A 27,350-nucleotide genomic window follows, 5' to 3' on the forward strand; every position below is an offset into this window, starting at 1 on the left:
AGCCTTGTTTAACCAGGTAGCTCTGACACTAACATATTGCTGTAGTAAGGAAGGGTTATACTGGGGATAGGGAATCTTATAATGACAATAGTTGAAAGAGTTTTCTTCCTATCCTCAGTGTATGACTAGAACAGATCCTACTGGTGAACTACCTGTGTGCATCTGGTCAGTTAAAGTTACTGATAGCACTACATTCATATTTACTCTCTATCATCCCCACAATGACGGAAATTACTTTGAAAGTATCTCTGATAAAAATTAATTTGATAAAATGCTCATCCTTCTGTCAAAATTCACGTCTGTGGAAATTTCCCGGTTCGTAACGTTAAATGGATGATTTAAGGAGGCTTTGTCACGATTTCTCCCTAAGTTGTAATCCAAACAGATTGTTAACAAACTAACGCACATATCTTTAATTTGGAAATCTCGGTCTTTTTTCTGACAAACTGCGCTCATCTGCTGTTCGGTTTCTATGAGAATCTTCCAATTACGCTGTCTCAATTAAGATCAAAATAAAGTGTGTTACGATTTCTGCTGTCTGTCTTCAGTGTATTGATACTTGATGACTGTTTAAGACAGCATCAGATCGTTCGTATCAGAAATACCCCTGAATTCCATGTTTGAAAATAATGCACCGGCTTAATTGAATTGTTAACTGTTTGTATAGAGAGCTTCACGCATACTGAACTTTATACACCCGACGTTGCCCAGGATTGAATAAGGATAAACGAATGTTTCACCCTCCCATATTTTATTGTCAACAGGAAATCATCCATTTTTCAATCAAAAACTGTTAAAACTTGTTAAAACTGTTCTAGTTGGGGACCCACTGCGATGCATCGGGAGGAAGCTTCACATGCCTCGCGGCAGTGACTTAGTCCACAATACATTGCACTGTAGAGAATCTACTGTTGATTTGATAATATTTTTTATATAATGGCTTGAATTAAAGTTTAAAATGCAAAAGTCAAGCATCATGGTTCAATTGTGCTCTAAACAGAAACATTCATTTCCGTTTCGCCCCAATCATATCAAAGAATCTACTGTTGATTTTATATGCCGGACCTTTCTACTTATGTGATAATAAAACTTCTCAAATGCACTTGTGCTGGTAGGCTGTATAAGGTGTTAATTTTAATCAAAATCGCTTGTTCCTTCTTTCATCAGATTTTTTCGATTATCGATTATCAATATTTACCAAAGATATTCTTATACAAAACCTATCTAAGAACACTGCCAGGCACATAAAGTACATGTATGTGAAATTTTTTAAAATCGGCCCAGCCGTTTAGAAGTCCATAGAGAACAAGCTCTCTCTCTCTCTCTCTCTCTCTCTCTCTCTCTCTCTCTCTCTCTCTCTCTCACACACACACACAAGTTTATATATATAAACACACACACACACACACACACACACACACACACACACATATATATATATATATATATATATATATATATATATATATATATATATATATATATTAGTGATGGGACTATTCCAATATTTTTCCCAATTCCGATACAATTACTGATTCCGTATTAAATTCCCGAATCACAAACAATTACCAATTCCGATTCCGATTCTTTATAAATCTTTTAATATTTAACTTTAAAGTTGTTATTTTGTCCTAATTACCATAAATTTTGTCCTAATTACCATAAAAAAAATTGTTATTTTGTCCTAATTACCATAAAAACAGATGTTAAATGTGCATGTTTCTGAAATGTAAAAAATACACTTGCAGAAGGGAATTATAAATTTTAGTTTTACTTGTAGTTTAAAATAAATAAATAGTTATTATTTTATTATTACTACGAACAATGGGAGATTCTGTTTTAAAATAAATCAAATAAAAAACATAATCAAAGGAATCGTTTTTGGCAGAAAATAAGCATAAATTTTTCCGATTCTGATATGTCTAAAAGTTCCGATTTTTCCTGTTCCCAATTGCGATTCCAATTAATCGTCCCAACAATAATATATATATATATATATATATATATATATATATATATATATATATATACACACACACACACACACAAAACACAAAATAATGCAACATCTACACAACTCCAGAGGGTTAAGGATCTATTTTCATTCATAGAGAGCTTCGGACTTTTCAAGAAATCCAACAGAAACTAAACGACAAGCCCTTGTACGTCCAAGAATGTGCCGTCACCAATGTACACAAAAACTACTATTTCAATTGCTTACATCAAATCTGTTACCAAGGTCGCTGGCAAAATGGTTGGATCACTCTACTGCTCCAGAAAGTATCTCATTCCTTTTATGTCACGTTCAGCTTTCATGTTCAAACATGTGTACTCCCTCTTTTACTGCCCATAATCCTCCCTTTATAATCATTTCAATCATTTAGCTGTTTCCATTTTTATATGACTTTTAGTCTAGCTCTGTTTTATGTCACAGTTAGACCGTACCTATTTTCAAACACATCTAGTTCTTTTTTTGTCAACACATGTATCCCTTTTCTCATATGTAGCTCTTTTTTCTTTTTCAAACACACATAGGCCTCTTTTTTTTTTCAGACACATGTAGCCGTTTTTTGTTCAAATACATATAGGTCTTTTTCTTTTTATTTAGCCCTCTTTTCTTTTTTCATATGTAGTCCTTTTCTTTTTATTTAACCCTCTTTTCTTTTTTCATATGTAGTCCTTTTCTTTTTATTTAACCCTCTTTTCTTTTTTCATATGTAGTCCTTTTCTTTTTATTTAACCCTCTTTTCTTTTTTCATATGTAGTCCTTTTCTTTTTATTTAACCCTCTTTTCTTTTTTCATATGTAGTCCTTTTCTTTTTATTTAACCCTCTTTTCTTTTTTCATATGTAGTCCTTTTCTTTTTATTTAACCCTCTTTTCTTTTTTCATATGTAGTCCTTTTCTTTTTATTTAACCCTCTTTTCTTTTTTCATATGTAGTCCTTTTCTTTTTATTTAACCCTCTTTTCTTTTTTCATATGTAGTCCTTTTCTTTTTATTTAACCCTCTTTTCTTTTTTCATATGTAGTCCTTTTCTTTTTATTTAACCCTCTTTTCTTTTTTCATATGTAGTCCTTTTCTTTTTATTTAACCCTCTTTTCTTTTTTCATATGTAGCCTTTTCTTTTTATTTAACCCTCTTTTCTTTTTTCATATGTAGTCCTTTTCTTTTTATTTAACCCTCTTTTCTTTTTTCATATGTAGTCCTTTTCTTTTTATTTAGCGTTTTTCTTTCTTTTCATATTTCGCCCTTTTTCTTTTTATTTAGCCTTTTTGTTTTTCTTTTTTCATATGTAGCCCTTTTACGTTTTTCATATGTAGTTCCATTTTCTTTTTGTTTTTTGCTTTTTCATTTTTTCATTTTTTCATATGTAACCAGTTTTCTTTTTCAAACACATGTAGCCCATTTGCTTTTTATTTAACCTTTTTCTTCTTTTTTCATATGTAGTCCTTTTTATTTTTATCTAACCCTATTCTTTTTTCATATGTTGCGCTTTTTCTTTTTATTTAGCCCCTTTCTTTTTTATATGTAACCCTTTTTCTTTTTCAAACACATGTAGCTCTTTTATTTAGCTGTTTTCTTCTTTTTTCATATGTAGCCCTTTTTCTTATTATTTAGTCCTTCTTTTTTCATATGTAGCCCTTTTTTATTCATATGTAGCCCTTTTTCTTATTATTTAGTCCTTCTTTTTTTCATATGTAGCCCTTTTTTCTTATTATTTAGTCCTTCTTTTTTCATATGTAGCCCTTTTTTTTTCATATGTAGCCCTTTTTCTTATTATTTAGTCCTTCTTTTTTTCATATGTAGCCCTTTTTTATTCATATGTAGCCCTTTTTCTTATTATTTAGTCCTTCTTTTTTTCATATGTAGCCCTTTTTTATTCATATGTAGCCCTTTTTCTTATTATTTAGTCCTTCTTTTTTTCATATGTAGCCCCTTTTTATTCATATGTAGCCCTTTTTCTTATTATTTAGTCCTTCTTTTTTTCATGTAGCCCTTTTTTATTCATATGTAGCCCTTTTTCTTATTATTTAGTCCTTCTTTTTTTCATATGTAGCCCTTTTTTTTCATATGTAGCCCTTTTTCTTATTATTTAGTCCTTCTTTTTTTCATATGTAGCCGTTTTTTATTCATATGTAGCCCTTTTTCTTATTATTTAGTCCTTCTTTTTTTCATATGTAGCCCTTTTTTATTCATATATAGCCCTTTTTCTTATTATTTAGTCCTTCTGTTTTTCATATGTAGCCCTTTTTCTTATTATTTAGTCCTTCTTTTTTCATATGTAGCCCTTTTTATTTATATGTAGCCCTTTTTCTTATTATTTAGTCCTTCTTTTTTCATATGTAGCCCTTTTTTATTCATATGTAGCCCTTTTTCTTATTATTTAGTCCTTCTTTTTTTCATATGTAGCCCTTTTTTCTTATTATTTAGTCCTTCTTTTTTCATATGTAGCCCTTTTTTTTCATATGTAGCCCTTTTTCTTATTATTTAGTCCTTCTTTTTTTCATATGTAGCCCTTTTTTATTCATATGTAGCCCTTTTTCTTATTATTTAGTCCTTCTTTTTTTCATATGTAGCCCTTTTTTATTCATATGTAGCCCTTTTTCTTATTATTTAGTCCTTCTTTTTTTCATATGTAGCCCTTTTTTATTCATATGTAGCCCTTTTTCTTATTATTTAGTCCTTCTTTTTTTCATGTAGCCCTTTTTTATTCATATGTAGCCCTTTTTCTTATTATTTAGTCCTTCTTTTTTTCATATGTAGCCCTTTTTTTCATATGTAGCCCTTTTTCTTATTATTTAGTCCTTCTTTTTTTCATATGTAGCCGTTTTTTATTCATATGTAGCCCTTTTTCTTATTATTTAGTCCTTCTTTTTTTCACATGTAGCCCTTTTTTATTCATATATAGCCCTTTTTCTTATTATTTAGTCCTTCTGTTTTTCATATGTAGCCCTTTTTCTTATTATTTAGTCCTTCTTTTTTCATATGTAGCCCTTTTTATTCATATGTAGCCCTTTTTCTTATTATTTAGTCCTTCTTTTTTTCATATGTAGCCCTTTTTTATTCATATGTAGCCCTTTTTCTTATTATTATGTCCTTCTTTTTTTCATATGTAGCCCTTTTTCTTATTATTTAGTCCTTTTTTCATATGTAGCCGTTTTTTATTCATATGTAGCCCTTTTTCTTATTATTTAGTCCTTCTTTTTTTCATATGTAGCCCTTTTTTATTCATATGTAGCCCTTTTTCTTATTATTTAGTCCTTCTTTTTTTCATATGTAGCCCTTTTTCTTATTATTTAGTCCTTCTTTTTTTTATATATAGCCCTTTTTATTCATATGTAGCCCTTTTTCTTATTATTTAGTCCTTCTTTTTATTCATATGTAGCCCTTTTTCTTATTATTTAGTCCTTCTTTTTTCATATGTAGCCCTTTATATTCATATGTAGCCCTTTTTCTTATTTAGTCCTTTTTTCATATGTAGCCCTTTTTTATTCATATGTAGCCCTTTTTCTTATTATTTAGTCCTTCTTTTTTTCATATGTAGCCCTTTTTTTTCATATGTAGCCCTTTTTCTTATTATTTAGTCCTTCTTTTTTCATATGTAGCCCTTTTTTATTCATATGTAGCCCTTTTTCTTATTATTTAGTCCTTCTTTTTTTCATATGTAGCCCTTTTTTATTCATATGTAGCCCTTTTTCTTATTATTTAGTCCTTCTTTTTTTCATATGTAGCCCTTTTTTATTCATATGTAGCCCTTTTTCTTATTATTTAGTCCTTCTTTTTTTCATATGTAGCCCTTTTTTATTCATATCTTGCCCTTTTTCTTATTATTTAGTCCTTCTTTTTTTCATATGTAGCCCTTTTTTTCATATGTAGCCCTTTTTCTTATTATTTAGTCCTTCTTTTTTCATATGTAGCCCTTTTTTATTCATATGTAGCCCTTTTTCTTATTATTTAGTCCTTCTTTTTTTCATATGTAGCCCTTTTTTTTATTATTTAGTCCTTCTTTTTTTCATATGTAGCCCTTTTTTATTCATATGTAGCCCTTTTTCTTATTATTTAGTCCTTCTTTTTTTCATATGTAACCCTTTTTTTTATTATTTAGTCCTTCTTTTTTTCATATGTAGCACTTTTTTATTCATATGTAGCCCTTTTTCTTATTATTTAGTCCTTCTTTTTTTCATATGTAGCCCTTTTTTATTCATATGTAGCCCTTTTTCTTATTATTTAGTCCTTTTTTCATATGTAGCCCTTTTTTTCATATGTAGCCCTTTTTCTTATTATTTAGTCCTTCTTTTTTTCATATGTAGCCCTTTTCTATTCATATGTAGCCTTTTTTCTTATTATTTAGTCCTTCTTTTTTTCATATGTAGCCCTTTTTTATTCATATGTAGCCCTTTTTCTTATTATTTAGTCCTTCTTTTTTTCATATGTAGCCCTTTTTTTTCATATGTAGCCCTTTTTCTTATTATTTAGTCCTTCTTTTTTCATATGTAGCCCTTTTTTTTCATATGTAGCCCTTTTTCTTATTATTTAGTCCTTTTTTTCATATGTAGCCCTTTTTTATTCATATGTAGCTCTTTTTCTTATTATTTAGTCCTTCTTTTTTTCATATGTGGCCCTTTTTTTTCATATGTAGCCCTTTTTTATTCATATGTAGCTCTTTTTCTTATTATTTAGTCCTTCTTTTTTTCATATGTAGCCCTTTTGTTCATATGTAGCCCTTTTTCTTATTATTTAGTCCTTCTTTTTTCATATGTAGCCCTTTTTCTTATTATTTAGTCCTTCTTTTTTTCATATGTAGCCCTTTTTTTCATATGTAGCCCTTTTTCTTATTATTTAGTCCTTCTTTTTTCATATGTAGCCTTTTTTCTTATTTAGTCCTTCTTTTTTTCATGTAGCCCTTTTTTATTCATATGTAGCCCTTTTTCTTATTATTTAGTCCTTCTTTTTTTCATATGTAGCCCTTTTTTTCATATGTAGCCCTTTTTCTTATTATTTAGTCCTTCTTTTTGTCATATGTAGCCGTTTTTTATTCATATGTAGCCCTTTTTCTTATTATTTAGTCCTTCTTTTTTTCATATGTAGCCCTTTTTTATTCATATATAGCCCTTTTTCTTATTATTTAGTCCTTCTGTTTTTCATATGTAGCCCTTTTTCTTATTATTTAGTCCTTCTTTTTTCATATGTAGCCCTTTTTATTCATATGTAGCCCTTTTTCTTATTATTTAGTCCAACTTTTTTTCATATGTAGCCCTTTTTTATTCATATGTAGCCCTTTTTCTTATTATTATGTCCTTCTTTTTTTCATATGTAGCCCTTTTTCTTATTATTTAGTCCTTTTTTTTTCATATGTAGCCGTTTTTTATTCATATGTAGCCCTTTTTCTTATTATTTAGTCCAACTTTTTTTCATATGTAGCCCTTTTTTATTCATATGTAGCCCTTTTTCTTATTATTTAGTCCTTCTTTTTTTCATATGTAGCCCTTTTTCTTATTATTTAGTCCTTCATTTTTCATATATAGCCCTTTTTATTCATATGTAGCCCTTTTTCTTATTATTTAGTCCTTCTTTTTTTCATATGTAGCCCTTTTTCTTATTATTTAGTCCTTCTTTTTTCATATGTAGCCCTTTTTATTCATATGTAGCCCTTTTTCTTATTTAGTCCTTTTTTCATATGTAGCCCTTTTTTTTCATATGTAGCCCTTTTTCTTATTATTTAGTCCTACTTTTTTCATATGTAGCCCTTTTTTTCATATGTAGCCCTTTTTCTTATTATTTAGTCCTTCTTTTTTTCATATGTAGCCCTTTTTTATTCATATGTAGCCCTTTTTCTTATTATTTAGTCCTTCTTTTTTTCATATGTAGCCCTTTTTTATTCATATGTAGCCCTTTTTCTTATTATTTAGTCCTTCTTTTTTTCATATGTAGCCCTTTTTTATTCATATCTTGCCCTTTTTCTTATTATTTAGTCCTTCTTTTTTTCATATGTAGCCCTTTTTTTCATATAAAGCCCTTTTTCTTATTATTTAGTCCTTCTTTTTTCATATGTAGCCCTTTTTTATTCATATGTAGCCCTTTTTCTTATTATTTAGTCCTTCTTTTTTTCATATGTAGCCCTTTTTTTTATTATTTAGTCCTTCTTTTTTTCATATGTAGCCCTTTTTTATTCATATGTAGCCCTTTTTCTTATTATTTAGTCCTTCTTTTTTTCATATGTAGCCCTTTTTTTTATTATTTAGTCCTTCTTTTTTTCATATGTAGCACTTTTTTATTCATATGTAGCCCTTTTTCTTATTATTTAGTCCTTTTTTCATATGTAGCCCTTTTTTTCATATGTAGCCCTTTTTCTTATTATTTAGTCCTTCTTTTTTTCATATGTAGCCCTTTTCTATTCATATGTAGCCTTTTTTCTTATTATTTAGTCCTTCTTTTTTTCGTATGTAGCCCTTTATTATTCATATGTAGCCCTTTTTCTTATTATTTAGTCCTTCTTTTTTTCATATGTAGCCCTTTTTTTTCATATGTAGCCCTTTTTCTTATTATTTAGTCCTTCTTTTTTCATATGTAGCCCTTTTTTTCATATGTAGCCCTTTTTCTTATTATTTAGTCCTTTTTTTCATATGTAGCCCTTTTTTATTCATATGTAGCTCTTTTTCTTATTATTTAGTCCTTCTTTTTTTCATATGTAGCCCTTTTTTTTCATATGTAGCCCTTTTTTTATTCATATGTAGCTCTTTTTCTTATTATTTAGTCCTTCTTTTTTTCATATGTAGCCCTTTTGTTCATATGTAGCCCTTTTTCTTATTGTTTAGTCCTTCTTTTTTCATATGTAGCCCTTTTTCTTATTATTTAGTCCTTCTTTTTTCATATGTAGCCCTTTTTTTCATATGTAGCCCTTTTTCTTATTATTTAGTCCTTCTTTTTTCATATGTAGCCTTTTTTCTTATTATTTAGTCCTTCTTTTTTTCATGTAGCCCTTTTTTATTCATATGTAGCCCTTTTTCTTATTATTTAGTCCTTCTTTTTTTCATATGTAGCCCTTTTTTTCATATGTAGCCCTTTTTCTTATTATTTAGTCCTTCTTTTTTTCATATGTAGCCGTTTTTTATTCATATGTAGCCCTTTTTCTTATTATTTAGTCCTTCTTTTTTTCATATGTAGCCCTTTTTTATTCATATATAGCCCTTTTTCTTATTATTTAGTCTTTCTGTTTTTCATATGTAGCCCTTTTTCTTATTATTTAGTCCTTCTTTTTTCATATGTAGCCCTTTTTATTCATATGTAGCCCTTTTTCTTATTATTTAGTCCTTTTTTTCATATGTAGCCCTTTTTTATTCATATGTAGCCCTTTTTCTTATTATTATGTCCTTTTTTTTATATGTAGCCCTTTTTCTTATTATTTAGTCCTTCTTTTTTCATATGTAGCCGTTTTTTATTCATATGTAGCCCTTTATCTTATTATTTAGTCCTTCTTTTTTTCATATGTAGCCCTTTTTTATTCATATGTAGCCCTTTTTCTTATTATTTAGTCCTTCTTTTTTTCATATGTAGCCCTTTTTCTTATTATTTAGTCCTTCATTTTTCATATATAGCCCTTTTTATTCATATGTAGCCCTTTTTCTTATTATTTAGTCCTTCTTTTTTTCATATGTAGCCCTTTTTCTGATTATTTAGTCCTTCTTTTTTCATATGTAGCCCTTTTTATTCATATGTAGCCCTTTTTCTTATTTAGTCCTTTTTTCATATGTAGCCCTTTTTTATTCATATGTAGCCCTTTTTCTTATTATTTAGTCCTTCTTTTTTTCATATGTAGCCCTTTTTTTTCATATGTAGCCCTTTTTCTTATTATTTAGTCCTTCTTTTTTCATATGTAGCCCTTTTTTTTCATATGTAGCCCTTTTTCTTATTATTTAGTCCTTCTTTTTTTCATATGTAGCCCTTTTTTATTCATATGTAGCCCTTTTTCTTATTATTTAGTCCTTCTTTTTTTCATATGTAGCCCTTTTTTATTCATATGTAGCCCTTTTTCTTATTATTTAGTCCTTCTTTTTTTCATATGTAGCCCTTTTTTATTCATATCTTGCCCTTTTTCTTATTATTTAGTCCTTCTTTTTTTCATATGTAGCCCTTTTTTTCATATGTAGCCCTTTTTCTTATTATTTTGTCCTTCTTTTTTCATATGTAGCCCTTTTTTATTCATATGTAGCCCTTTTTTTTATTATTTAGTCCTTCTTTTTTTCATATGTAGCCCTTTTTTTCATATGTAGCCCTTTTTCTTATTATTTAGTCCTTCTTTTTTCATATGTAGCCCTTTTTTATTCATATGTAGCCCTTTTTTTTATTATTTAGTCCTTCTTTTTTTCATATGTAGCCCTTTTTTATTCATATGTAGCCCTTTTTCTTATTATTTAGTCCTTCTTTTTTTCATATGTAGCCCTTTTTTTTATTATTTAGTCCTTCTTTTTTTCATATGTAGCACTTTTTTATTCATATGTAGCCCTTTTTCTTATTATTTAGTCCTTCTTTTTTTCATATGTAGCCCTTTTTTTTCATATGTAGCCCTTTTTCTTATTATTTAGTCCTTCTTTTTTCATATGTAGCCCTTTTTTTCATATGTAGCCCTTTTTCTTATTATTTAGTCCTTCTTTTTTTCATATGTAGCCCTTTTCTATTCATATGTAGCCTTTTTTCTTATTATTTAGTCCTTCTTTTTTTCATATGTAGCCCTTTTTTATTCATATGTAGCCCTTTTTCTTATTATTTAGTCCTTCTTTTTTTCATATGTGGCCCTTTTTTTTCATATGTAGCCCTTTTTCTTATTATTTAGTCCTTCTTTTTTCATATGTAGCCCTTTTGTTTCATATGTAGCCCTTTTTCTTATTATTTAGTCCTTTTTTTCATATGTAGCCCTTTTTTATTCATATGTAGCTCTTTTTCTTATTATTTAGTCCTTCTTTTTTTCATATGTAGCCCTTTTTTTTCATATGTAGCCCTTTTTTTATTCATATGTAGCTCTTTTTCTTATTATTTAGTCCTTCTTTTTTTCATATGTAGCCCTTTTGTTCATATGTAGCCCTTTTTCTTATTATTTAGTCCTTCTTTTTTCATATGTAGCCCTTTTTCTTATTATTTAGTCCTTCTTTTTTTCATATGTAGCCCTTTTTTTCATATGTAGCCCTTTTTCTTATTATTTAGTCCTTCTTTTTTCATATGTAGCCTTTTTTCTTATTATTTAGTCCTTCTTTTTTTCATATGTAGCCCTTTTTTATTCATATGTAGCTCTTTTTCTTATTATTTAGTCCTTCTTTTTTTCATATGTAGCCCTTTTTTTCATATGTAGCCCTTTTTCTTATTATTTAGTCCTTCTTTTTTTCATATGTAGCCCTTTTTCTTATTATTTAGTCCTTCTTTTTTTCATATGTAGGCTTTTTTCTTTTTTTCATATGTAGCCCTTTTTCTTTTTTGTCGTATGTAACCCTTTTCTTTTTATTAGCCAATTTCTTTTTTATATATAGCCCTTTTTCTTTTTTGTTTATATATGGCTCTTTTTCTTTTCTTTTCTTTTTTTGACGTTTTTCCTTTTTTTATATGTAACTTTTTTCTTTTTCAAACACACATAGCCCTTTTTACTTTTTATTTAGCTATTTTTTCTTTCATATGTAGCACTTTTTCTTTGTTTCATATGTATCCCTTTTTCTTTTTATTTAGCCCTTTTTTCATATGTAGCTTTTTTCTTTTTATTTAATTCTTTTCTTTTTTTTATGTAGCCCTTTTTTTCATGTGTGTCATTGTTATTTTTATATGTAGTCCTTTTTTTATATATATAGTCAGTTTCTTTTTATATGTAGTCATTTTTATTTTTTATATGTAATTTTTTCATATATAGTCAGTTTCTTTTTATATGTAGTCATTTTTATTTTTTATATGTAATTTTTTCATATATAGTCAGTTTCTTTTTATATGTAGTCATTTTTATTTTTATATGTAATTTTTTCATATATAGTCAGTTTCTTTTTATATGTAGTCATTTTTATTTTTTATATGTCATTTTTTCATATATAGTCAGTTTCTTTTTATATGTAGTCATTTTTATTTTTTATATGTCATTTTTTCATATATAGTCAGTTTCTTTTTATATGTAGTCATTTTTATTTTTTATATGTCATTTTTTCATATATAGTCAGTTTCTTTTTATATGTAGTCATTTTTATTTTTTATATGTCATTTTTTCATATATAGTCAGTTTCTTTTTATATGTAGTCATTTTTATTTTTTATATGTCATTTTTTCATATATAGTCAGTTTCTTTTTATATGTAGTCATTTTTTTTTTATATGTCATTTTTTCATATATAGTCAGTTTCTTTTTATATGTAGTCATTTTTATTTTTTATATGTCATTTTTTCATATATAGTCAGTTTCTTTTTATATGTAGTCATTTTTATTTTTTATATGTCATTTTTTCATATATAGTCAGTTTCTTTTTATATGTAGTCATTTTTATTTTTTATATGTCATTTTTTCATATATAGTCAGTTTCTTTTTATATGTAGTCATTTTTATTTTTTATATGTCATTTTTTCATATATAGTCAGTTTCTTTTTATATGTAGTCATTTTTATTTTTTATATGTCATTTTTTCATATATAGTCAGTTTCTTTTTATATGTAGTCATTTTTATTTTTTATATGTAATTTTTTCATATATAGTCAGTTTCTTTTTATATGTAGTCATTTTTATTTTTATATGTAATTTTTTCATATATAGTCAGTTTCTTTTTATATGTAGTCATTTTTATTTTTTATATGTCATTTTTTCATATATAGTCAGTTTCTTTTTATATGTAGTCATTTTTATTTTTTATATGTCATTTTTTCATATATAGTCAGTTTCTTTTTATATGTAGTCATTTTTATTTTTTATATGTCATTTTTTCATATATAGTCAGTTTCTTTTTATATGTAGTCATTTTTATTTTTTATATGTCATTTTTTCATATATAGTCAGTTTCTTTTTATATGTAGTCATTTTTATTTTTTATATGTCATTTTTTCATATATAGTCAGTTTCTTTTTATATGTAGTCATTTTTATTTTTTATATGTCATTTTTTCATATATAGTCAGTTTCTTTTTATATGTAGTCATTTTTATTTTTTATATGTCATTTTTTCATATATAGTCAGTTTCTTTTTATATGTAGTCATTTTTATTTTTTATATGTCATTTTTTCATATATAGTCAGTTTCTTTTTATATGTAGTCATTTTTATTTTTTATATGTCATTTTTTCATATATAGTCAGTTTCTTTTTATATGTAGTCATTTTTATTTTTTATATGTCATTTTTTCATATATAGTCAGTTTCTTTTTATATGTAGTCATTTTTATTTTTTATATGTCATTTTTTCATATATAGTCAGTTTCTTTTTATATGTAGTCATTTTTATTTTTTATATGTCATTTTTTCATATATAGTCAGTTTCTTTTTATATGTAGTCATTTTTATTTTTTATATGTCATTTTTTCATATATAGTCAGTTTCTTTTTATATGTAGTCATTTTTATTTTTTATATGTCATTTTTTCATATATAGTCAGTTTCTTTTTATATGTAGTCATTTTTATTTTTTATATGTCATTTTTTCATATATAGTCAGTTTCTTTTTATATGTAGTCATTTTTATTTTTTATATGTCATTTTTTCATATATAGTCAGTTTCTTTTTATATGTAGTCATTTTTATTTTTTATATGTCATTTTTTCATATATAGTCAGTTTCTTTTTATATGTAGTCATTTTTATTTTTTATATGTAATTTTTTCATATATAGTCAGTTTCTTTTTATATGTAGTCATTTTTATTTTTATATGTAATTTTTTCATATATAGTCAGTTTCTTTTTATATGTAGTCATTTTTATTTTTTATATGTCATTTTTTCATATATAGTCAGTTTCTTTTTATATGTAGTCATTTTTATTTTTTATATGTCATTTTTTCATATATAGTCAGTTTCTTTTTATATGTAGTCATTTTTATTTTTTATATGTCATTTTTTCATATATAGTCAGTTTCTTTTTATATGTAGTCATTTTTATTTTTTATATGTCATTTTTTCATATATAGTCAGTTTCTTTTTATATGTAGTCATTTTTATTTTTTATATGTCATTTTTTCATATATAGTCAGTTTCTTTTTATATGTAGTCATTTTTATTTTTTATATGTCATTTTTTCATATATAGTCAGTTTCTTTTTATATGTAGTCATTTTTATTTTTTATATGTCATTTTTTCATATATAGTCAGTTTCTTTTTATATGTAGTCATTTTTATTTTTTATATGTCATTTTTTCATATATAGTCAGTTTCTTTTTATATGTAGTCATTTTTATTTTTTATATGTCATTTTTTCATATATAGTCAGTTTCTTTTTATATGTAGTCATTTTTATTTTTTATATGTCATTTTTTCATATATAGTCAGTTTCTTTTTATATGTAGTCATTTTTATTTTTTATATGTCATTTTTTCATATATAGTCAGTTTCTTTTTATATGTAGTCATTTTTATTTTTTATATGTCATTTTTTCATATATAGTCAGTTTCTTTTTATATGTAGTCATTTTTATTTTTTATATGTCATTTTTTCATATATAGTCAGTTTCTTTTTATATGTAGTCATTTTTATTTTTTATATGTCATTTTTTCATATATAGTCAGTTTCTTTTTATATGTAGTCATTTTTATTTTTTATATGTCATTTTTTCATATATAGTCAGTTTCTTTTTATATGTAGTCATTTTTATTTTTTATATGTCATTTTTTCATATATAGTCAGTTTCTTTTTATATGTAGTCATTTTTATTTTTTATATGTCATTTTTTCATATATAGTCAGTTTCTTTTTATATGTAGTCATTTTTATTTTTTATATGTAATTTTTTCATATATAGTCAGTTTCTTTTTATATGTAGTCATTTTTATTTTTATATGTAATTTTTTCATATATAGTCAGTTTCTTTTTATATGTAGTCATTTTTATTTTTTATATGTCATTTTTTCATATATAGTCAGTTTCTTTTTATATGTAGTCATTTTTATTTTTTATATGTCATTTTTTCATATATAGTCAGTTTCTTTTTATATGTAGTCATTTTTATTTTTTATATGTCATTTTTTCATATATAGTCAGTTTCTTTTTATATGTAGTCATTTTTATTTTTTATATGTCATTTTTTCATATATAGTCAGTTTCTTTTTATATGTAGTCATTTTTATTTTTTATATGTCATTTTTTCATATATAGTCAGTTTCTTTTTATATGTAGTCATTTTTATTTTTTATATGTCATTTTTTCATATATAGTCAGTTTCTTTTTATATGTAGTCATTTTTATTTTTTATATGTCATTTTTTCATATATAGTCAGTTTCTTTTTATATGTAGTCATTTTTATTTTTTATATGTCATTTTTTCATATATAGTCAGTTTCTTTTTATATGTAGTCATTTTTATTTTTTATATGTCATTTTTTCATATATAGTCAGTTTCTTTTTATATGTAGTCATTTTTATTTTTTATATGTCATTTTTTCATATATAGTCAGTTTCTTTTTATATGTAGTCATTTTTATTTTTTATATGTCATTTTTTCATATATAGTCAGTTTCTTTTTATATGTAGTCATTTTTATTTTTTATATGTCATTTTTTCATATATAGTCAGTTTCTTTTTATATGTAGTCATTTTTATTTTTTATATGTCATTTTTTCATATATAGTCAGTTTCTTTTTATATGTAGTCATTTTTATTTTTTATATGTCATTTTTTCATATATATTCAGTTTCTTTTTATATGTAGTCATTTTTATTTTTTATATGTCATTTTTTCATATATAGTCAGTTTCTTTTTATATGTAGTCATTTTTATTTTTTATATGTCATTTTTTCATATATAGTCAGTTTCTTTTTATATGTAGTCATTTTTATTTTTATTTCATATGTAGCATTTTTCTTTTTATTAAGTCCTTTTCTTTTTTTCATATGTAGCATTTTTCTTTTTCAAACACATGTTGTCTGGATTACAAAATCTATTTTCCAATCATTTAAAAGAACATTTTTATCTGAGAACAATTCCAATATCAAAACACAATAATTCACTTAAACCCGCCAAAAAAATAAATAACTGGATAAATATTCATAAGTATAAATAATTTTTTTTTTTTGTATTTTGTTGTAGTTGGTTTGCAGTTGATGAGGATGATGGTGCAACAGTGAGGGAAATTTCTGTTGGAGGTTCTCAAATGCTAAAAGGTAAATTTGTGTGATCATCATGCTTTTACATTTTATAATTTTTTTTTTTATTTTTTAACTATTTATATTTTAATAATTTTTTTATTTTTTAACTATTTATATTTTAATAATTTTTTTATTTTTTAACTATTTATATTTTAATAATTTTTTTTTTAACTATTTATATTTTAATAATTTTTTTATTTTTTAACTATTTATATTTTAATAATTTTTTTTTTAACTATTTATATTTTAATAATTTTTTTATTTTTTAACTATTTATATTTTAATAATTTTTTTATTTTTTACTATTTATATTTTAATAATTTTTTTATTTTTTAACTATTTATATTTTAATAATTTTTTTTTTAACTATTTATATTTTAATAATTTTTTTATTTTTTAACTATTTATATTTTAATAATTTTTTTTTTTTTACTATTTATATTTTAATAATTTTTTTATTTTTTAACTATTTATATTTTATTAATTTTTTTTTTAACTATTTATATTTTAATAATTTTTTTATTTTTTAACTATTTATATTTTAATAATTTTTTTTTTAACTATTTATATTTTAATAATTTTTTTTATTTTTTAACTATTTATATTTTAATAATTTTTTCTTTTTAAATTACAATATTTTTACAATTTTTCATAATAGTACATTCACAAACGATAATAGAAAAGTTTTGGAAATCCTGAATATCTATATATAAAGTTGTATTTTTTTGTTTGTTTGGCTGTTCACAAACTACTCATAAGATTTTGAACATAATCTTCATAATCATATTTATACTAAAATAAAATAAAATAAATCAGCAAAAATTAGAAAACAAAATTTTTTTCTTGAATATTCAGTAAACCAGAAAACTGAACATTTTGATTAAGAAGTGAAAAGAAAAGAAAAGGAAAAAGTTAGTCAAATGGTTTAATTTTAAAAGAGGACAACTTTAACCTTTATTTTTTACGAACCACTCATCGCTTATTAAGGCCCAAAAGACACTCGGAGATAAGGATTGAATTTGACAGATGAACATTGAGAAGATTAGTAATCTATCTATCTATCTATCTATCTATCTATCTATCTATCTGATTAGGCTCCTTGCCAGGACCAATGTGACTCTCTCTCTCCAGATTTCTCTGTCTTCCATCAGCTGCCTCAGATCTTCAGCATCATAGTTGGTGTCATTTGCAATTTACTGAATTTACATGGATGCAGGTTATCCTATGCTCACGCACCCATGACGTGGACTCTACAGCCATATATTTCTCACCATCTCTTGCTTGCTCCTCTGTCAGTGACGGGCAAATCGTAGACATCACTCCCAGATGGTAGTAGATATGGCAGGTGGATTTCCATAAAGTTGCTACTCCATGGGATGATTTTACCAAGATATATTTAACACTTTTCATAGCATACAGATGTATGTGTCATCTAGCTTTGTTTCTAATCTTTTAGTGAGTGTCCATGTTGTAGCACCGTAAACAAGGACAGACTCCACCACTACTCTGAAGAACTGCCTTTTTAGTTTATCAGTTAGCCTTGAAATCCATACTGACCACAGCTTATCCACTGCAGCCTATGCTTTTCGGATGTGAATTTTGATATCTCTCTCCATGGAACCTATGTTGCCACCCATGTATGTAAACACAGTGACTTTTTTCACTACTGTTCCATCTCGAGCCCTAATCTCCCCCTCCATATTGAAAGTCATAAACTTTGTCTTATCGGCGTTAACTTAAAGACCAATGTCATTAGCAGACTTTTCTAGCTCACATAACAGCATTTGCTCATCCGCAGTGTTATTCGCGAACAGAGTAATATCATATACATAATCTGTGTCAGTTATATGTGCTAATGGATGGTATCTGCACATTTAAAATAAAAAGGACACTTTGAAAAGCTACTTGGAAACGAACTAGTAGTGGCAAACCAACCATTTCAGCCGATTGTTGAACAGGAAGTTGATCTTGAGAAAGGAGATTTTACAATGGAGGAACTTCTAGGTGCACTAAAGAAAATTAAGCTGCAAGTTTAGATGACATTCCTCCAGAAGTCTGGAAGAAAGATACCTTCAATAACCTCTTTCTTGATTCATGCAATGCTGTATATAATCAGGAGGTTATTCCTGTGTCAAGAGAAGGATTTATCTTTCCCCAAGCAACTACAGAAGAATAATACTCATTCCAATTGCAGCGAAAATCTACAACACTATGCTTCTCAACCGTATTCAACCAAAGATCGAAAACCTGCTCAGGAAGAACCAAAATAGATTTAGTTTTAATAGAGTCGCTCTATTACTGGTCAAATCCTTATTGTCAGAAGACTAATCAAAGGAGTCAAAGCCAAAATCCTTGTAGATTTCTCCAAAGCATACAACGTTGTTCAGAGAAGGAAAATGGCCAGTATCTTAAAGGCATATGCCTTTCCAAACAAAGTCATTAACGATATTATGCTATACAAACACACTTGAGCAATGGTCAGATCACCAGATGGTGACACTGAATTCTTTGATATTCATGCCGGGGTTCTTCAAGGAAATACTCTGGCCCCTTTTCTTTTCATTGTCTGTCTTGACTGTATACTTTGCACCTCTGTTGATATACACAGCACACCAGGTTTCACCTTAGATGGATTAGAAATGATGTTTGTAAACTTGTTGTCGGAATTGATTATTTAAAGGGACAGCTCAATAGAAACTTATTTACATTGAACTTGCAGATGGCAATGTTGTAGTCAGCTGAAAAAAAAAACAAGAATATTGTTTGCCAGGCAAATAGCTCTAGGAAAGTTTTACTCACAGACAGAAAGAGAGTGGGGGAAGGAATTATTGACAGTGGTTGTAGCTAGACGGGTTTTGTTGTGAATGTTTTACAGGAGTTGGATTCATAAATTGCAGCTCAGTCGAGCACCTGCCATGAAAATAATGATAGAATAGCAATGTTTCTTCTGTGAAAAAGAGGCAGAAGGGGGGAGAACAAGATATCGTCCACTAAAATTCAAAGTCGGTTTTGTACTTTGTCAAGACAGGAAATGGTGATCTGAGAAGAACCTCCCCAGGTGTGGCAACAGCACTTCAGCTTATGACATATTTGACTCTTAGGAGAGAACTTGAATGCCTACAGGAGATAACTGGCTGTATTTCAAATGATGTGACTTCAAATAACAACACAAAGCACGATACTCCACCAAACAAGAAGAATTTTTGTCCTGGAATCGAGTAAAACCAGGAGATCACAAGAAATATATATTATAACATATTCAAATGATCAATTGGATGGAGGAAAATTATGTTCTCAACTTTTTACTAACTCTGTGTTTGAACGGTAAAGGAGAACTTTACTGGAATATTTGAATATCAATATATTTCGTATGGAGATCATGTGTTAATCCCCGGAAGGGTCCCTTTGATTTCTGAGAACTTTGATTAGAGTAAAATGAAACAAAATGTAGAAGATTGTGTCAGAAATTAGATACTTTCTGTAGCGGTAGAATGATCCAAGCGTTTCTCAATGGTTTTGGCAACGGTTTTGATGTAAGCCTTCCATTTCAGGTCTGGGATGAAGGTCAGTCCAAGAAGCTTGTCAAAGATAGGGATTTGCTCATGACGAGAACCATTGATTTCAAAAGAAATCAAGAGATGTGATTCATCACATCTGTTGATTTCTTTTGAAATCAATGGTTCTCGTCATAAAAAAAGAAAAAAGAAAAAAAGAAAAAAGCTTTGTGTGAGATGTATTAAAAAGTAACCAGTTTCACAAAGTGCTCAAAGTCATAAGAGTGAGAATCGGAACGATCTTGATCATTGATGCTCTTCAAAGTGTTGCCATAGATAATTGAGTCGTCTGCATGAATGTCAACGAATGATGTTAGAATTTTACCACTATAAAAAAAAATCAGGTGAAACTAGTCATGAAATATGGCCATCTCATTTATGAATTAATATTTTCAAAAAAACCTCTGAAATTTTATTACATATATTAAATAAGGATTTTTCATTTGGATCAAAAGGATACAACATTTTAATACATTCACACTTGATATCCATATGACTTTTTACTTTATTATTTTATTCATTAGCTGAACATTATAGGAATTAAAAAATACAGATAGAAATATTTATAAGAGGTTAAGGGCTGGGAGAAGGTGCACCAGGGGCCTTACTGATTGTCAAGAAAGGCCAGATGTGACTTGAAGAGTCTTTAGACTATACATTTACAAAATTTATTTTAATTAATCTCACTTTACTTACACCTCCCCCCTCAATCAATTCTGAGTACATTTTTTAATTCTACCACAAAAGTTGAATATTTTAAACTGTGAAAAAAAAAAGAAAAAAAAAGTAATATGGTGTGATCGGTTGAGTGCAAAAATACATTCTTAACAATGTTGGTTCTTTCTGCTTGTGTGAAATAAGATCATTATGATAATGAGTTATACTTATTAACTTATTAATATTTACACTTTAAGTTTAATGGGTCTTGAGAAGAAATTGAAATTCAGGAAATCTACCTTAATTATTACTATGGATTGATTTTAATGCTAATGTGAATGTTTAACTTTTCAAATTAGAGATTATGCTCAAATTATGCCCAAATTTCACCTTTACAAAATACTTTGAAGAAATTGAAATCTAGTGAATATTTATTAATTTATATTTAATACCTATTGTCCAAATTTCACAAAAACCGGAAGTATATGAAAGAGATTTCATAATATTTTTACCCTTTGGCATAAAACTAAATTAAAATAAATATAACCGACATCACAACTCTTAATGTCTAATAGTTGAGTTTCAAAATTCATAATTTTTTTTTTTTTTTTTTTTTTACAAGGGTGTCACCACTTATCAAGGCCCAGAGGCCACTCGAGGATAAGGGTTAATAGGTATACATTAGTCATTGTGATTTTAGCATAGTAAACAGTGGGAATTTTGAAACTTGGATTACTTAGGGGGACGATTCAATTAGAACTTGTTCACATTGGACTTTTTCTTTTTTTTTTTTTTTTTGGTATCAACTCATTATCAAGGCCAAGAGGCCACTCAAGGATAAGGGTTAAAGAGTGTACAGTAGAAATTGGACAATATAATAATCATTAGTAATGAAAATTTGGTAAATTTGATAACTTATATGGAACGGCTCATCAAGAACTTATTTACATTAGACTTGAACACAACCATATTGTAGTCAGCCGGAAAGCAGGAAAACGGAAGACAATTCCACAGGCGTGCAGTTCTAATAAAAAAGCTTTGTTCATGGAATCTACGTTTAGGTTTAGGCACAGATAAAGAGTGGGGGGAATTATTGATAGTGTTTACAGCTAGACGAGTGTTTCTTGTGAAAGTTTTGCAAGGGGGGACCATAGATTGAAGCTCAGTCAAACACTTTCCATGAAAATAACGATACATCAGAGACAAACTCGCAACATCTCTTCTGTGAGATAGAGGTTGCAAGGAAGAGAAAAGGACATCTCCTACGAGGCTACGAAGTCTATTTTGAACTCTATCAAGGCAGGCCAAGTCCTTTCTAGCAGCTCCTGCCCAGATGTGGCAACAGTATTCCATCCTTGGACGTACTTGGCTCTTATATAGATAAAGAATTGCATCAGCAGTGAGATATCTACTGGATCGATAGAAAGATCCCACCATTTTTCCAGCGGCCTTGGCAACAGATTTGATGTACGTGTTCCATTTAAGATCAGGAGTAATGGTCAAGCCCAGAAGCTTGTCAAACCTTGAGGCCTCCTGAAGACGAGAGCCATTCATTTCAATTGATGCCAGATGTGGATCAGAATGTTGATGATGTAAAGAGAGAAGCTTGGTTTTAGATGCATTAAAAGTAACCAGCCACTCCTTTCCCCATTGTACTACATGCTCAAGATCAGAGGAGAGAGAATTGGAGAGAACTTGGTCGTTTACTGTCTTAGATGTGCTACCATAAATGGTAGTATCGTCAGCATAAATGTCTACAAATGATGTAAGGATGTGATTTGGAAGATCATTAATGTAGATCAGGAAAAGAGTTGGGCCCAGGATGGACCCCTGAGGGACACCGGCATTAATACTGTGGGCTTCTGATTTTTGCCCCTCAACTACTACTCTTATGAACCTATCAGAAAGAAATGATTTAATAATTGAGAAGACATTTCCAGCTATACCATAGCTAGAGATTTATGAAATAAACCTTTATGCCATACCCTATCAAAGGCCTTTGATATGTCAAGAGCAATTGCCCTAGAAAGGTTGCCTCCGTCGAGAGATTTGCTATAATGATCAGTTATTGTGTTTAGTAGTGCAGTTTATATGAAACAAATTAAGATAATATAAATGGATGAGAACTCCGATGTGGACAAAGTATATTTGGATAGTGAAGTTGTTGAGGTTGTTGAGAAGTTTTCTTAGCTTGGTGATACCGGTGAAGTAGAGTAGAGGAACTGATAGTGTGATTGCAAGAGTTAAGAATGGATGGAGTAAATTCAGGAAACTTCTGCCATTATTAAGCAGATTGAGATATTAAGTTCATTTCATATGGGAAAAATACCACAGAAAACATGGGATGAAGTGATAAGACTAAACTTTTGAGAAAGCGGGATGAATAAAGACCTGGACAGAGATAGGTTAATTTGGAAGTTAATTTTTTAAGGTTGTCTAACACATGCCAGCATGTAAAACGAATATTAAACTAAATATGATTATAAGTTAAGTTATCTCTTTTATATTTTAGATATAAGACTTGTATTTGTGGGGAAAAAGGGAAGCTTTTAGAATGATAGAATGATATTCCTCAAGAGTTGTTGTTGTTGTTGTTGTTGTTGTTGGTGGTGGTGGTGGTGGTGGTGGGCAGTGAGAAAGGTGGCGGGTCAAACAAACAGACGTGCCTTCATAATTGACTTTATCTAACAAACTAATGATGATGACTGAATCCTACATATACAAAGATATAGGTATGTATATATATTTAGAAATACCAAACTTTATTTAAATAAAGATGGAAGTGACAGATTAATATAATGATGGATGTGGCACAGATCGCTTTGAAAATTGATAAGAATCAAGAATGAAAGGATAAGCAACATTTGACATGATAGACTAAATAATCTAACATTTTTAAGCATGAACGTTTCTGTGCGATTGACATTCCTGGTATTATAAACAAATTCTTTTCATGCGAAATATAGAAGCTGCTGCTTCTAAAAAATGAAACTGCCGAATCAATAAAAATTATCATGAGAAATCTAAAGAATTTAAATTATCAATAACATTAAATCAAAAATCAAAATAATTAAAAATATATAACGAAATATATATAAAAATAAATTAAAATTAAGTACTAGTGCAACCAAAACAGGATCTTTTAAAATAATGAAAGCCAATTCTACCAAAATGTAAATCATGGAAAAACATAAACAGAACCGAACCCAAGAGAAACGAAACGCTACTGGAGCCAGATATGGAAAGAACGAAAGGACCATAACAGAAGTGCAGAATGGCTGAAAGAAATGAAAGAAGAGTCACAGCAAATCGAAGAAGGAACAGAATGAAATCAGCAAGGAAATTTGCAGGACAACCCTACGAAAAATGGTCAACTAGAGAGCACTAGGTCATGTCAGAATACATGCCTATTGGTTTAAGAAATTCACAACACTACATGAAAGGCTAGTTCAGCAACTGAAAAAATACATCCACAAATCACATGTACCAGAACGGATAACCAAAGGTAGAACCACACTGGTGCAAAAACACAGAAAAAGGGACCATCCCCAGCAACTGCAGGCCTATTATGTTTACCTACAATGTGGAAAGTACGAACTGCAAAAAGAACTCAGCCATGACATGGATAGACTATAAGAAAGCATATAATAGAATCCCACAAGTATGGATAATAGAATGCCTGAGAATGTACAAAATACCAGATAAGATAATCAATTCGATAGAAAATGCAATAAGAACATGGAGACTTGAACTGATAGTAAGTAAATGCTCTCAGCAGTGTTTTTATATAATTTAAATTCAAACTACCAGCATTATTTTCCATTATTAAAATTTCAGTAGTATCATTTAATTAAATTTAATTAAACTTTTGTGATGATTGTGCACACATATATATGCTATTTAGTCTCAAATCTGAAAGCAATAAAGAATGTAGTCTAAAATTAATTGAATAATAATATTGAAATTCCATTAATGAGAAAAAATATTGATGTATGAAACTGAATTATAAAATGCCGCTGCGAATCTTGAATTAAGAAATCTGGAATACTATTGAGTACCAAAAATTGAAAGATGTAGCATGACCAAGAGCAAGCAAATTGAAATCGGTACTCATAGTGTTGCTAAGGGGATGCAAAAAGTCAAATATACTTGAATGATGAAATGTTGATAACGTTTGCGAGACACATGATATATATGTGTTGCAAATAAAAAAAAAAATGAATACCGCTATGTTTATAAGAGAGTGCTGTCCATAAGATGTGAAAACTTTACTAAAAAAACTGTATGCTGATGAGTTTCCCAAGTTGTGCAAAATTATAATTAATGAACTATTATATATTTATGTGCCAAGATTGGGACAAAGCAATTGTGTTTGTTCCTTATAAAGTGAATTATAAGAAATATTTATAGCTCTAGTATTGCATTATCAAGCTATCTAAAAGAGAACTTTGTGTTACTTATATGTAATTAATATCCCAAGTGATCAACTTGCACATAGAAAACATATATATATATATATATATATATATGTATATATATATATATATGTATATATATATGTTTATATATATATATATATATATATATATATATATATATATATATATATATATATATATATAAGTATAAATATCAAAAACTCATGGGTTAAGGGAATATATTTTACTATACTGTATTCTTTGTCGTGCATACAATAAAATTTCTATATTTTAAATTTAACTTTTTCAAATCACAAATTTTAAATTACTAAATTATGATACATTATATATATATATATATATATATATATATAATGTATATATATATATATATATATATATATTGTTATTACAAAATCAAGACATGAAAGAATGGATTGATATATATATATATATATATATATATATATATATATATATATATATATATATCAATCCATTCTTTATACATATATTAGCATAGGTGCCAGGCGTTGCCCGGGTATTTGGAGATGTATGTTGAGCAAAAAAGAAAAAGAAACAACGTGATCAATTATTTTAACTTTGACCCCTATTATGACCCCTTAACATTTATTGTTTTTGGGCTCAAATTAAGTTATTAAGTTAGATCTATGTCCAAGGAACCTATATCTAAAATTTCAAGTGTTTAGACCCAAAATTGTCGGAGGAGTTTGGTAGAGTTCTCAAAGGTCATATTGTTGAAATTTGACCCCTTAATAGCCAAATTTCTGTCCGAAAACAGATCACATAGATTTTCCCAAATCTCAGTACCCTGCATATCAAATTTCAAGTCTGTAGACTGAAAATGAACAGAGTTATTGCGTAGGGAAATGTACACAGACAGACACACACAGACACGTTCAATTTTATAGATATACTAGCATTTCAGCCCGGCGTTGCCCGCGTGTTTGGATGTGTATGTTGAACAAAAAAAAAAAGTGGTAGTAGGAAGGCAGGCTCGAACCCGTACCGTAAAGGAGGAAAAGAACGGGGTAAAACCTAACATTTATGCTGTTACGACCACCGCCAAACCGGAAGCGACATTTTTTTAAATTAAGCTGGACAATCTAAAGGAGAGGATAACTTTCAATAATTTAGGCGAAAAAAGTGACCCTCCCCTGTAGAAAAGTGGCTAGTTTAAGGTAAAGATATTAATGTTTTTAGCCAATTTTTCGATATTTGTCGTATGAAAGGTCAAACTTTAAAACGATACTGATCTTGGTAAAATCCGTCGCCTCTATTGAAAGTTTAAGGCAGACATGCAAACAGACATACATACATACATTTATATATTGGTAACTAAAAAGTTTCGACCCAAACTGATGAAAAAGCTTGGCCTATCTCTAAATACTCTTTATGTAAAATTTCAAATATTTAGACCAGAAATTGTCTGAGTAATTTTGACCCCTATTATGATCCCTTAAAATTTGTTGTTTTGGGCTCAAATCAAGTTATTAAGTTAGATCCATGTCCAAGGAACCTATATCTAAAATTTCAAGTGCGTAGACCCAAAATTGTCGGAGGAGTTTGGTAGAGTTCTCAAAGGTCAAATCGTTGAACTTTGACCAGTTAATCGCCAAATTTCTGGCCAAAAACCGATCACATCGATTTTCCAAAATCTCAGTACCCTATATATCAAATTTCGAGTCTGTAGACTAAAAATTGACAGAGTTATTGCGTAGGGAAATGTACACAGACACACACACAGACACACAGACACACAGACGCACACACACGTTCACTTATATATATATATATATATATATATATATATATATATATAAATATATATATATATATATATATATATATATATATATAATATGTATGAGCTACGTTTAAAAGCCAAATTACAACGCAATATTATGAAAATAAACAAATATTTATTTGTTTAAAATTAATAATTCAGAGATATACTCCATCCTCATAATTTTATACATTTTTCTTTTTTTTTCTCGCCATGATGTTAAAAAAAGACATATTATTATTCCATTTTCATGCCATAAGAATGCTTAACAAACGCAATATAAAAGTCAGATACATACATACATATATATATATATATATATATATATATATATATATATATATATATATATGTATATATATATATATATATATATATTTTTTTTTTTATTTTTTTTTTTTTTTACACCAATGAAGACTGAAGGATTGGTCGAATATTATGTACCTGTAAAAAAAGTTTTTAATTTTTTTTATAATATTTTGTATTCCTGCATGTCACCAATTGAAAACGGATAAAGAAAAGTTAAAAGAAAGGTTAAAAATATGTAAAAGTAAAAACCAGTGAATTTAACGAGGTAGATTGATAGTACTTTATAAAAAAAGCAGGATATTATTTAAT

At 27.6% G+C, this 27,350-nt stretch overlaps 1 protein-coding gene across 1 annotated transcript in view; it reads left to right on the top strand.

The window, feature by feature from the left end:
• Nucleotides 1–27,350, top strand: part of LOC145256408 (lipoxygenase homology domain-containing protein 1-like) — a 798,046-nt gene that overhangs the window by 624,087 nt on the left and 146,609 nt on the right. Inside the window, exon 18 of the mRNA XM_080115275.1 lies at nt 16,238–16,311. Within this exon, the coding sequence (XP_079971401.1) occupies nt 16,238–16,311 (74 nt within the window). The remainder of the gene's footprint in view (nt 1–16,237; nt 16,312–27,350) is intronic.

The sequence above is a fragment of the Euprymna scolopes genome, chromosome 32 (genome assembly GCF_053919585.1).
Source record: "Euprymna scolopes isolate OS-2025 chromosome 32, ASM5391958v1, whole genome shotgun sequence".
NCBI classification, from domain to species: Eukaryota; Metazoa; Mollusca; class Cephalopoda; order Sepiida; family Sepiolidae; genus Euprymna; species Euprymna scolopes.